The sequence below is a fragment of the Loxodonta africana genome, chromosome 1, assembly GCF_030014295.1.
Source record: "Loxodonta africana isolate mLoxAfr1 chromosome 1, mLoxAfr1.hap2, whole genome shotgun sequence".
Lineage (NCBI taxonomy): Eukaryota > Metazoa > Chordata > Mammalia > Proboscidea > Elephantidae > Loxodonta > Loxodonta africana.
Genome location: NC_087342.1, coordinates 84,852,958 through 84,867,431, shown reverse-complemented (window position 1 = coordinate 84,867,431; position 14,474 = coordinate 84,852,958). Strand labels below are relative to the sequence as shown.

Sequence of the window (14,474 nt, the reverse complement as noted above, 5' to 3'; positions counted from 1 at the left end):
TGCTCTGGATGCTGTCTCCTCCGCGCCCCCAACTCGCTGCCGCCCCACCTTCGCCCTTGCCCTCAGTGACTGTTTTTGTTAGAAATAGATCACTAGCCCTTTTTCCAAGGTGCCTCTGGGGAGACTCAGACCTCCAACTTTTGTTTAGTAGCTAAGCGTGTTAACCAATTCCATGACCCAAGGACTCCTTTACCTTCTATACAGATGGCAAAATTTTTCAACTAACTAGGTAACCTGCTGCTGTCAAGTCGATTCTGACTCATAGTGACCCTATGAGACAAAGTAGAACTGCCCCATAGAGTTTCCAAGGAGCGGTTGCTGGATTCAAACTGCTGAACTTTTGGTTAGCAGCCATAGCTCTTAACCAGTACGCCACCAGGGTTTCCAAAGTAGGTAGGGCTGGACAAGTCTATTTTGATGATTTTATAGTTCCAGAATTTCTCCTCCTCCCTCTACTATTGCTACCTCAATATCTTTATACTCTTCTTGAAACTGCTTTGCAGCAGTTTCTGAAAATGAGCCATCTGTTTCCTTTGCCTCATGCCACATCTACTCTATCAGACACCTGAAAGAGGAAACAATAATCTGTATTTGACCAGCCCTTCTTGGTTGATTTTATGTAAGCAAAGTTGAAAACCATTGCTTTAGAAATTCCAAAACACATTTATGTATGTTTTTCCTTTAATCCTCAACACAACCTAAGGAGATAGTTATTGGCATCTTATTACAAAGGCAGAAATTTCTTTTGAGAATGTTTAGGCTGTGTGTTTAAAGTGGCTGCCTTTACAGGGTCAGGAAAAGAAATTAGTCAACTGGTACCAGATGCTTTATGATATTTCCACCTAAGTTACAGTACACCATCTTCTATGAATGGACGACCAATGCATAATTATGTTTGCTCATTGGTCATGACTCTTTTTATCTTCCCTACCACTTCCTACTGCAGATGAAATAAATTGATGATAATGGCACTAATTAACGGAAGCCACTCTGAAGAATTTATTCTACTAGGGTTCACTGACCGCCCTTGGATGGAGCTTCCTCTCTTTGTTATGCTTCTGATAACATACCCTATGGCCATGATGGGAAACATCGCCATCATTCTGGTGTCAAAGTTAGATCCCCGTCTCCACAGCCCCATGTATTTCTTCCTCACCAACCTCTCCTTTTTGGACATGTGTTATACCACAAGCATTGTCCCTCAGATGTTGTTTAACCTGGGAAGCTCTAAAAAGACAATCAGCTACTTGGGCTGTGCAGTTCAGCTTTATTTCTTCCACATGATGGGTGGCACAGAATGTCTGCTCTTGGCTCTCATGTCCTTGGATCGTTATGTGGCCATCTGCAAGCCTCTTCACTACACCCTCATCATGAATCAGCAAATCTGTGTCCTCCTAGTATCCATTGTGTGGTTGAGTGGAATGACCTATGCTGTCTCAGAGGCCACTGTTACATTACAGTTGCCACTCTGTGGTCTCAACCAACTGGATCACTTACTGTGTGAGATTCCTGTTCTGATAAAGATTGCCTGTGGTGAAAAGAGTGCTAATGAGCTTACACTCTCTGTTGTATGCATTTTTATGTTAGCTGTTCCACTCTGCTTAATTCTTGCTTCCTATGCTTGTATTGGACATGCTATGCTGAAGATTAAGTCTTCTGAGGGAAGGAGAAAGGCCTTTGGGACATGTTCTTCCCACCTCATTGTAGTTTTCTTGTTTTATGGTCCAGCCATTAGCATGTACCTTCAGCCCTCCTCTTCCATCACTAGGGACCAGCCCAAGTTCATGGCTCTCTTCTATGGAGTGGTGACACCTGCACTCAACCCCTTCATCTACACCCTTAGGAATAAGGATGTGAAGGGGGCATTAGGTAACCTGAGGAGAAGGATTTTCAGTCCAAGTGAAAGATGGTGGGCTTCAAATGAAATTGTTTAACAACTACAGTAGGTTTATATAAAATTTTCTTTAATAATTCAGTTTTGTCTCATAATTCCCAAAATTTCATGTTAGATGATGTTCTTGCAAAATGTGTCCTATTTGTGATATTCTTTTTCTTTTTTTAATTGTGGTAAAAATATATATAGCAAAACATTTTCCATTTCAAGAAATTTTACTTGGCATTATTTGTTTTCATCATGTTGTCAGCCATCAGTGCTCTCCATTTCCAATTTTCATCACCCTTAACAGAAACTCAGTGTCCCCTAAGTAGTTGCTACCATTTTTGTTGCCCTCCTGCCCCCAGTAACCACTAATGTGCTTTGGTTCTATGCATTTGTCTGTTGTAGATGTTTCATATAAGTAGGATCACATAATATTTGTCTTTTTGTGACCGATTGATTTCACTCAGCATAATTTTTTCAAGGTTCATCCATTTGTAACATGTATCAAGACTTTATTTCTCTCTATGTCTGAGTAATATTCCATTGTACAAATGCAACACAATTTTTTTTAATCCATTCATCTGTTGATGGGCATTTGAGTTATTTTTGCCCTTTGGCTATTGTGAATAATGCTGCAATGCGTTATTGCATTGTTGTACAAATATCCGTTTGCATTCCTGGTTTCATTTCTTTTTGGTGTGTATATATCTAGAAGTGGAATTGTAGAGTCATATGGTAATTTTGTGTTTATTTTTGATGATGGTTAGAGGCAAGGCTGATACTCAGCTAGTATGCACCAGCATGGATGCTCTGTCAAAATAAATTAAAATATATTTGGCCCACAGTAAAATATCAACTGCTTTTTTTTTTTTTTAAGTAGTGTGATGTATGCTTATAATGTAGTGATCCCAAATCTCTTATGTGTGAAACATGGGATGTGTAACTTGAACATTTAAGCTAAGTTGTTAACAAATCTAACATTGACAATTTCATCATAAACAACTTCTAATATTATAGCAACTACCTTGTTGTAAACTGCATTACTGTGATATGATGTGATATAACTCTTAGTTTATCTATTTTAGACACCTAGAGTGCGCACCTCTGATTATGAACCTTTGTCATAAATCAAGCTGATGCAATGTGAACTGGCCATCCTCTGATAGATCCTTATCATGCATGACCAGAGGAACTAACCCACTAAAAGCCCCAGGCTTTTATCTCCTGAGAGCAAGGTATAGGCATAACGACTCTATAAATCGAGTCTTTGACATCTCGCAAGACTGAGACAGATGCTACTGGAGACTCTGCCTGCCAGTGCCACTGCCACCAACCTCAAACCCCAGTTATGAGAAACCTCCTCCAAGGACAAGTCATTGGTAAAGTGTTCTTCCAGGGACCTCTCATTAAAGACAAATGCTTGAAGGCTGAAGATTTGGACTTCAATTTTTGGACTGACTTTACCCTACCCTGATTCTCCACATCTGAATGAATGTCTGTGGGTCTTATCTGTGTGCCTTGCCATGATTACTTTGGAAATAAACTACATGAGTTTATGCTCCGCAAACCTGAGCATTTCTCTACTTAATTTATAATAAGATCCCAACAAGACATTTTGTTTTAGGTGTGTACCTGGGATATAGCATGGAGTTGGATTTTGCTTCATTAAATAATCTAAAAAAATTTTTTTTTTAGATAGATAAGTTAGGTCCAGTTTTTGTTTGTTGACACAGTAGATACTTTTGACTTAGTTCTTTCACGTGGTATTTTAGTACATATTTATAAATATGTGAATATAGGTGTAATATATTCATAAATTTAGTATATACTCATAAATGTATCTAAAAATTTACATTATGCAGTCAGTTTGCTTTTTCTCTGTATTTGGTATCATTGTGGTATTTGGAGATTTGAACTTATTGCTCTTGTGGTTACTTTTATACCAGTACCTTTTATGGGCATTATTATTGGTTTTCTAATATGAGCACTATTGAAATTAATGAATAATATCTTCCCCCCCACTCTCTTGCATTCATTTCAAAATAATTTCATTTTAAGCTTTGTTAATACTTACTCAGGGAAAGATTTTTCTTCTTCCCATATACTTCCTTTCCTTTCTCCTGCTTCTTCTTCATTTTTTTTTTAGTACTTACAAATATTTATTTATGTACTAGGATGTGTAAAGCATTTCACAAGTATTATCTAATTTTTTTCCTTATAACAACTCCCCTAAGACGTGGAAATATCTGTTCAACTCCTCCTATGATAAACCTTTTTTCTTATATTAAATTTTATTTATTTGGGTGGTGTTATTGAGAATATACACAACAAAACATACACCAAGTCAACATTTTCTACATGTGTTATTTAGTGACATTGATTTCATTCTTCAAGTTATGCAACCATTCTCACCTGCCTTTTCTGAGTTTTTCCTCCTCCATTAACATAAGCTCACTGCCCCCTAAGTTGCCTATCAAATCTTTTGAATTCCTATGGTCACTTTGATCCCATATAGATAGATCTTAAAAGAGCATAAAGCTCAAGGCAGACATTATTGACTAGTTAAGCTAAGCTATTTTTTTTTATAGTTTGGTTTTAAGACTTCATGGAATATTTTTGTCTTACATTTCAAAGACTATATCAGCGCAATAGTTTCAGGGGTTCATCCAGCCTCCAAGGTTTCAGAAAGTCTGGAGTCCATTAGAATTTGAAATTCTGTCCCGTATTTTTCTCTTCTGATCAAGGTTTTTCTATAGAATCTTTGATCAAGATGTTCAGTAATGGTTGCAGTTCTTCTGGTCTCATGGCAAAGAAGGCAGGTGTACACGGTGGCAATTAGTCACATGTCCATTCCCTCCTTCTATTCCTGACTCTCCTTCTTCCTCAGTTGTTCCAGGTGAATACAGACCCATCGTTGTGCCTTGGATGAGTGCTTTCATGCTTTTAAGACCCCAGGCATTATGCAAACAACTGGGAGGTAAAACAGAAGCACTAAACATGTTATTAAGACAATTAACAGGATGTCCCATGAAACCATGACCCTAAACAAGAAACCAAATCCCATGAAGTGTTTGGTTGCACGTAAGCAGCCTCACCATCTACATTTTTTGTCATTGTTACAAATATGTCTTCCACACAACTTTTGCCATTTCAACTTTTTACAGGTGTACAACTTACCGACATCACTTAACAATAATTGGCTGTGATTTTTCCATCACTGTAAACTGAAACTCAGTTTTCTATAAACACCCCTTGTAACCATTAATAAACTTTGATTTCTATATGTTTGCCTTTTCTTGTATGGTCATACAATATTTGGAACCCTGGTAGTGCATTGGTTAAGAGCTTGGCTGCTAACCAGAAGGTCAGCAGTTCTAATCCACCAGTTGCTCTTTGGAAACCCTATGAAGCAATTCTGCTTTGTCCCATAGGGTTGCTATGAGTCTGAATCAATTTGACAGGAATGGGTTTATACAATATTTGTCCTTTTGTGGTTGACTTATCTCAGACTAATTCAAGCTCCAACCATATTCTAGAATGTATCGAGACTTCGTTTCTCCTACTTGCTGATTAGTATTCCATTGTATGTATGTACCACATTTTGTTTATTCATTCATTTGTTGATGGTCATTTAGGCTGTTTCCACCTTTTGGCTTTTGTGAAAAGTGCTGCAATGATCTTTGGTGTTCAAGTCTGTGAGTCTCTGCTTTCAAGTCTTTTGGGTATATAGGAGTGTATTTGCTAGGTCATGTGGTAGTTCTATTTTCAGTTTTTTGAGGGACTGCCGCACTATTTTCTACAACGGCTGTACCAATTTGCATTCCCACCAGCAATAGTCTCCTGCCTTTTTTTGGTGGTTGTATCTACATCAGAGTATATACCAAGTACTTATTCTGTATCCCTTATCTCTACCACTTACCCTCTCATTCTAGAGATCTAACTTTGACTGATTTTTTTCTTCCCCTTTTCAACTCATCTTTGTGCAATTTTATTAAGATGAATAAAAATAACTGAATCTTATATGAGATATTCTAAGAATGACTGAAGATATTGAAGAAGCTTGTATTTAAGTTCCCTGGATGATTCATTCAAATACGTTCTGCTCTAATTATATCTTTTTTAAAATTAGTGATCATTTTTTTTTAGAAAAGTGACTGAGTTTATTTCAAAACAATCCTAACACTCAAAAGAACTTACTCCCAGCCTCAAGAGAGTAGGCAGCTAATTGGACACAAGAAGCATTTCTTCAGAGGACCCTGTCCCAAGGAACTTTCTCTGCTAATCCATCCGGGATAGGGACAAATGGCTTGTTTGAAAACAATGCTCAAAAGGCCTCAGGAAAAAAATACAAATAACAAATCAGCAAGACATCCTTGATGTTACCTGCTATTATCTTCCTAAACTGTGTTTTTTCTTTGGTGCCCTTTTATCAGCTTAAAAACTCACATTCTGAAACTGTCTTAGGTGTTTATCTGTGTACTACAATTTTCCTTCTATGAACTTTCAAAAATTGAAATACATTCCTTCATAATTGCTCTTTGTTGAGTGATATGTCTCAAAATAAGGTGAGTAAAAAGACATTTTTCTTAAAATGCATTAAGAAGTTTGGATGTTTGTAGGTCTTAATGCCTAATATAAATATAAAAAGCAAAGAGCATTTCACTTCAGAGAACTTTTTTTCAACTTTGAGAATACCTAGTTGAAGGGTTGGGAAGCAACTCCCTTTCTCATTGTGATAAATTAGTCTTTCTCTGTCCCTCCCTCTTATATAAACCAACCTTACAATTATTGAACTATTAATAAACACTATATTTGACAGATGTCAAATTTAGTGAATGAAGTATGAAGCTCTCATTTAATCATGTGAATTTTTTTATGTATGGTCAAAATTTGATGGATCGGATACCCACCCCTGTGTTTTATACAGATGTTCTAGTGTCACACAGACATAGCTTTTGTTTCTTGTAATGACCCTTTACAATACACAAAACTAAAAAGTGCTGTAAACATGAATAAAATACTGTGTGTGATGAAAAAAGATGTATAAGACAGACTAGAATGAAAAAGTGAGTGGAGATGCAAAGAAGATGTCAAAAGCAACAGAGTCATGGTACTTTATGAATATGACCTTAAATAGCTATGGGTAAATGTATCCCCATGTAGCAAAATAGTGATGGAAAATCATGGGAAGTGGTAGATTCAAAAGTCATGGGATCCAAGAGCTAAAATTAATGAAACATCATAAGAAAAACATGGAGAAGGTTATAGATTTAGGGATAGAACTGCAGAGCTTAGATGTACTTCAAGACTAAATCACATTGTTTAAGCCGACCTATTGCTGTGTTTGTTTCTAAGGAAACATTCAGAGAAATTTCCCATTTATGGAAATATTTCAGTGAAATGAAGGATACTTTGAGATGGTCACCATTCACAAACAAAACTATACTTAATAAGGTAAGTAATAAAACAAATTGCCAACTAATGCAAATAATAAAATAGCTACAAAGCATACTTGAAAGAATATTGTCATTAGAGTTAGATGGAACTAATTATGAGAGAATTCATGGACTATCAAATGTAAAATAATCTCTAAAACATTGAAGAACAACCATGATAGAAAAAATATAAAGTTGTAAAAGGAATAGGCAATAGATGTCTTATACTGTAATTATTTAATAATGTGGGTAAATTGGAATTTTTAGAATGATTGATTATTTTAACAATGAAATAAATTCATGGTTTTACTACATGTCCCACCTAAACAGAATTTTCACCTGATAAATAACTTAGCCCAAGTCACGTTTTTAAATTCAATGTGTTCATATAACATTTTTAATAACGTCAAGGTCAAATTAATACGTAAGGAACAGCATTCATTCGTGAAACATCCCTGGAGTACAGATGTTTTCTCTGGACTCTTGAAATTCTAAATTTCGTCTCATTACCTGACTACTCATTTAGAGCATTGATTGTTTTTTCATGTTTAGAGCTTCCCTACTTATTAGCTATAGGAATCAATGATTAACAATATCCTGAAATATGGATACCAAAAAAATGAGTTCATGCATATAAAAAGTGTATTGCAATGTGTGGAACATAAAGGATCATTAAGGATTAGACGGAATTATTGTTCTTGTTTTGTTACTGTTACTGCATACTCCTAGCCTAGGATGGTGTGTCAGCAAAGGGCATCATTCACGTCTTAGCTCTAAATAGCTTTGTGTGATTCCTAGCAGAATGGCTTTGAGATTTAATGCAAAAGAGATTATGAAAACTGTACTTTTAGGAAGGTAGGTCTAGGAAGGTATCAGAGATTGAATTGTGTCCCCAAAAAATATGTTTACCAATTTGGCTAGTTCACAATTTCCAGTATTGTGTGATTGTCCACCATTTTTTGATTTTCTGAGATTTTGCTATGTGTTGTAAATCCCATCACTATGATGTTAGTGAGATGGATTAGTGGTAGTAATATTGATGGGATCTACAAGATTAGATAGTGTCTTAAGCTAATCTCTTTTGAGATATAAAAGAGAGAAATAACAAGCAGAGAGACAGAGGGACATCATACCATGAAGAAAGCAGCACCAGGAGAAGAGAGTGTCCTTTGGAACCAGTGTTGCTGTGAAGAGAAACTCCTAGCCTGGGTAGAAATTGACGACAAACAAGGATCTTCTTCCAGAGCCAACAGACAAAGCCTTCCCCCTTGTAGCCTACTACTCTGTGAGAGAATAAATTTCTCTGTGTTAAAGCCATCCACTTGTTGTACTTCTGTTACAGCAGCACTAGATTACAAAGACAGAAGGTAATCTGTAACCCTAAAACACTAATTGATTGACAGGACAACTCAGAATTTTGTTGCTTCATGCAATATCTTTACTTCCCATCCAAATATACTTCATTTGAAGAAATAGAGATTTCATGAAACACATTTCACCACTTAAAGGGAAGAATATTGTAACAAAAAAACTCATTACCAGATGAATCTATATCAAACCATTACTTCACTCAGCTAGTTAATTTTGTTCTGTCAATGTGTCTTTTAACTAAAAAATTTAAAAAAACTAAAATTATTTCTGGACTGGAATACACCTCTGAGTCTGAAGTGGGATATAGACTTTTCTCCTTAGAGCAGTTTCCTGGAGTTACAAATATGTTTTATACCTATGAACAATCAGTAAGCCACTGACAAGAGTCCAAACTCTTACATAATACAGGTTAATAAGCCACTCCACAAATGAAAATCTCTACGAAATGCATAAACTAGCTAAAATTTTTCATGGAAGATCAAATACATGAACTTTAAATCTCAATAGTTTTGCAAGAAAGAATGCATAGAAAACAAATTCAATTTATAATTAAAAAATTGAAGCTAAAACTGCTTTCTTTTCTTGCTGTATTCCACATACAGATGACTTAATTACTCAACTAAATACATGGGGCTGGACAAGGCTGTCTTGATGATTCTTACATTTTCAGGATTTTTCCTCCTCCTTTAACTACGTTGTTGTTGGCGCCGTCCAGTGGATTCCTTAATACCTTTACTTTTTCTGACACTGCTTTGCAGCAGTGTTTCTCTAAATGACCCATGTGATTCCTGGACCCCATACCAGATCAGCTCTATCAGACACCCGGATATAGGAACCAATAACCTACATTTCTAACACCCTCCTCAGCCAATTACTGTGTAAACCAAAGGTTGAAAATCACTACATTGAAGTTTCAAAAACACTTCCATATCTATTTTTCTTTGGATACCACAACCCAAGGAGATAGTTATTGGCATCTTGTATACACAGGAAGAAATTGAGTTTAAGAACGGTTAAAGTGACTGCCCTTCATTTGTGCTGTCATGAAGGGAAATAATGTTACCCTTATATATTGTCTTCAAGTTACTGTACCCCATATTGTATGAATGTATGACCAATGCATAATCATGTTTTATTATTTCATAACTCATTGTGTCTTGCTTACCATTTTCCTGTTATAGAGTAAATAAACTGAAGATAATGGCACTAACTAATGAAAGCCGCCCTGAAGAATTTATCCTATTAGGCTTTGCTGACCGTCCTTGGCTGGAGCTTCCTCTCTTTGTCATTCTTCTGATAACATACCCTATGGCCGTGATGGGAAACATCACTATCATACTGGTGTCCAAATTAGATCCCCGTCTCCACAGCCCCATGTACTTCTTCCTCACCAACCTCTCCTTTTTGGACATGTGTTATACCACAAGCATTGTCCCTCAGATGTTATTTAACCTGGGAAGCTCTAAAAAGACAATCAGCTACTTGGGCTGTGCAGTTCAGCTTTATTTCTTCCACATGATGGGCAGCACAGAATGTCTACTCCTGGCTCTCATGTCCTTGGATCGCTATGTGGCCATCTGCAAGCCTCTTCACTACACCCTCATCATGAATCAGCAAATCTGTGTCCTCCTAGTATCCATTGTGTGGCTGAGTGGAATGACCTATGCTGTCTCAGAGGGCACTGTTACATTACAGTTGCCACTCTGTGGTCTCAACAAACTGGATCACTTACTGTGTGAGATTCCTGTTCTGATAAAGATTGCCTGTGGTGAAAAGAGTGCTAATGGGCTCACACTCTTTGTGGTGTGCATTTTTATATTAGCTCTTCCACTCTGCCTAATTTTTGCTTCCTATGCTTGTATTGGGCATGCTATGCTGAAGATTAAGTCTTCTGAGGGAAGGAAAAAGGCCTTTGGGACATGTTCTTCACATCTCATAGTAGTTTTATTATTTTATGGCCCAGGCATTAGCATGTACCTTCAGCCCGCCTCTTCCATCACAGGGGACCAGCCCAAGTTCATGGCTCTCTTCTATGGAGTGGTGACACCTACACTCAACCCCTTCATCTACACGCTTAGGAATAAAGATGTGAAGAGGGCATTAGGCAACCTGGTGAGGAAGATTTTCACTTCCAGGTGAAAGTTGGTGGACATCAAATGAAATGAACAATTAGAGAAGGTGTATATAAAATTTTACCAATAATTCAGTTTTGCCTCATAATTACAAAAGTTTCATGTTAGATAATGTTTTTGCAAAATGTATCATGTTTTCGACATTCTTTTTTTAAATTTTGGTGAAAATACATATAGCAAAACAATTCCCATCTCAACATTTTTTTTTGTAATTTTTATTGTGCTTTAAGTGAAAGTCTACAAATCAAGTCAGTCTCTCACACAAAAACCCATATACACCTTGCTACACACTCCCAATTACTCTCCCCCTAATGAGACAGCCCGCTCTCTCCTTCCACTCTCTCTTTTCATCTCCGTTTCACCAGCTTCTAATCCCCTCTACCCTCTCATCTCTCCTCCAGGCAGGAGATGCCAATATAGCCTCAAGTGTCCACCTGATCCAAGAAGCTCACTCCTTAACAGCATCCCTCTCCAACCCATTGTCCAGTCCAATCCATGTCTGAAGAGTTGGCTTTGGGAATGGTTCTTGTCCTGGGCCAACAGAAGTTCTGGGAACCATGAGCACCAGGGTTCTTTTAGTCTCAGTCAGACCTTTAAGCCTGGTCTTATGAGAATTTGGGGTCTGCATCCCACTGCTCTTCTGCTCCCTCAGGGGTTCTCTGTTGTGTTCCCTGTCATGGCAGTCGTGGGTTGTAGCTGGGCACCATCTAGTTCTTATGGTCTCAGGATGATGTAGTCTCTGGTTCTTGTGGCCCTTTATGTCTCTTGGGCTCGTAATTGCCATGTGTCCTTGGTGTTCTTCATTCTCCTTTGATCCAGGTTGGTTGAGTCCAATTGATGCATCTTAGATGGCTGCTTGCTAGCATTTAAGACCCCAGCTGCCACTCTTTTAAGTGGGATGCAAAATGTTTTCTTAATAGATTTTATTATGTCAATTGACTCAGATGTCCCCTGAAACCATGGTCCCCAGGCTCCTGCCCCTGCTATGCTGGCCTTCGAAGCATTCAGTTTATTCAGGAAACTTCTTTGCTTTTGGTTTAGTCCAATTGTGCTGATCCCTCTATTGTGTGCTGTCTTTCCCTTCACCGAAAGAAGTTCTATCTGCTATGTAATTAGTGAATGCTCCTTTCCCACCCTGCCTTCCTCCCCCCTCTCGTAACCACAAAAGAATGTTTTATTCTTAGTTTAAACTATTTCTCAAGTTCTTATAATACTGGTCTTATACAATATTTGTCCTTTTACAACAGACTAATTTCACTCAGCATAATGTTATGAAATGTTTCAGATTCCTCATTGTTCTTTATCGATGCATTGCATTTCATTGTGTGAATATACCATAATTTATTTATCCATTCCTTTGTTGATGGACACCTTGGTTGCTTCCATCTTTTTGCTATTGTAAACAGTGCTGCAATAAACATGGGTGTGCATATATCTGTTCATGTAAAGGGCCTTATTTCTCTAGGGTATATTCCAAGGAGTGGGATTGCTGGATTCTAGAAATCAGGCGCTGATCAGAAATGTCATAGCTAAAAACTTTTTCCCAGTCTGCTGTAGGTAGTCTTTTTACTCTTTTGGTGAAGTCTTTGGATGAGCATAGGCGTTTTATTTTTAGGAACTCTCACTTATCTAGTTTTTCTTCTGCATTCATAATAATGTTTTGTATACTGTCTATGCCATGTATTAGGGCTCCTAACGTTGTCACTATTTTTCTCTTCCATGATCTTTATCGTTTTAGGTTTTATATTTAGGTCTTTGATCCATTTTGAGTTAGTTTTTGTGCATGGAGTGAGGTATGGGCCTTGTTTCATTTTTTTTGCAGATGGATATCCAGTTATGCCAGCACCATTTGTTAAAAAGACTGTCTTTTCCCCATTTAACTCTTTTAGGGCCTTTGTCAAATATCAACTGCTCATATGTGGATGGATTTATGTCTGGATTCTCAATTCTGTTCCATTGATCCATGTATCTATTGTTGTACCAGTACCAGGCTGTTTTGACTACTGTGGCGGTACAATAAAATCAGGTAAAGTAAGGCCTCCCACTCTCTTCTTCTTTTTCAGTAATGCTTTATTTATCTGGGGCCTCTTTCCCTTCCATATGAAGTTGGTGATTTGCTTCTCCATCTCATTAAAGAATGTCGTTGGGACTTGGATCGGAATTGCATTAAATGTATAGATAGCTTTTTGTAGAATAGTCATTTGTATAATGTTAAGTCTTCCTATCCACAAGCAAGGTATGCTTTTCCACTTATGTCTCTTTTGGTTTCTTGCAGAACCGTACTGTAGTTTTCTTTGTATAAGTCTTTTACATCTCTGGTAAGATTTATTCCTAAGTATTTTATCTTCTTGGGGGCTACTGTAAATGGCATTGATTTGGTGATTTCCTGTTTGATGTTCTTTTTGTTGGTGTAGCAGAATCCAGCTGATTTTTGTATGTTTATCTTGTATCCCGATACTCTGCTGAACTCCTCTATTAGTTTCAGTAGTTTTCTTGAGAATTCCTTAGGGTTTTCTGTGTATAAGATCAGGTCATCTGCAAACAGAGATACTTTTACTCCTTCCTTGCCAGTCTGGATGCCCTTTATTTCTTTTTCTAGCCTAACTGCTCTGGCTAGGACCTCCAACACAATGTTGGATAAGAGTGGTGATAAAGGGCATCCTTGTCTGGTTCCCAATCTCAGTGGGAAAGCTTTCAGGCTCTCTCCATTAAGGTGATGTTGGCTATTGGCTTTGTATAAATGCCCTTTATTATGTTGAGGAATTTTCCTTTTATTCCTATTTTGCTGAGAGGTTTTATCATGAATGAGTGTTGAACATTGTCAAATGCCTTTTCTGCATCAGTTGATAAAATCATGTGATTCTTGTCTTTTGTTTTATTTATATGGTGGATTACATTAATGGTTTTTCTAATGTTGAACCATCCCTGCATACCTGGTATGAATCCACTTGGTCATGGTGAATTATTTTTTTGATATGTTGTTGAATTCTATTGGCTAGAATTTTGTTGAGGATTTTTGCATCTAAGTTCATGAGGGATATAGGTCTATAATTTTCTTTGTGGTGTCCTTACCTGGTTTTGGTGTCAGGGATATGGTGGCTTCATGGAATGAGTTTGGTAGTATTTCCTCCTTTTGTATGCTCTGAAACACCTTTAGTAGTAGTGGTGTTAACTCTTCTCTGAAAGTTTGGTAGAACTCTGCAGTGAAGCAGTCTGGACCAGGGCTTTGTTTTGTTGGGAGTTTTTTGATTACCTTTTCAATCTCTCCTTTTGTTATGGGCCTATTTAGTTGTTCTACCTCTGTTTGTGTTAGCTTAGGGAGGTAGTGTGTTTTTAGGAATTCATCCATTTCTTCTAGGTTTTCAAATTTGTTTGGCTAGAGTTTTTCATAGTAATCTGATGTGATTCTTTTAATTTCAGTTGGGTCTGTTGTAATATCGCCCATGTCATTTCCTATTTGGGTTATTTGCTTCCTCTCCTGTTTTTCTTTTGTCAGTTTGGCCAATGATTTATGAATTTTGTTGATTTTTTCAAAGAATCAGCTTTTGGTCTTGTTAATTCTTTCCATTGTTTTTCTGTTTTCTATTTCATTTAGTTCTTCTCTAATTTTTATTATTTGTTTTCTTCTGGTGCCAGAGGTTTTCTTTTGTTGGTCTC

The 14,474-nt window shown here is 37.2% G+C and overlaps 2 protein-coding genes across 2 annotated transcripts; both read left to right on the top strand.

Annotated features, from left to right (window-relative positions):
* The first annotated feature begins 965 nt into the window (after positions 1-965).
* Positions 966-1,934, top strand: LOC100667761 (olfactory receptor 2B11-like). Its single transcript, XM_003423695.3, has one exon. The coding sequence runs from the start codon at positions 966-968 to the stop codon at positions 1,932-1,934; it is 969 nt and encodes a 322-aa protein (XP_003423743.3).
* Positions 1,935-9,885: 7,951 nt separating this feature from the next.
* On the top strand, positions 9,886-10,824 carry LOC100668047 (olfactory receptor 2B11-like). Its single transcript, XM_003423696.3, has one exon. The coding sequence runs from the start codon at positions 9,886-9,888 to the stop codon at positions 10,822-10,824; it is 939 nt and encodes a 312-aa protein (XP_003423744.1).
* The last annotated feature ends 3,650 nt before the right edge of the window (positions 10,825-14,474 follow it).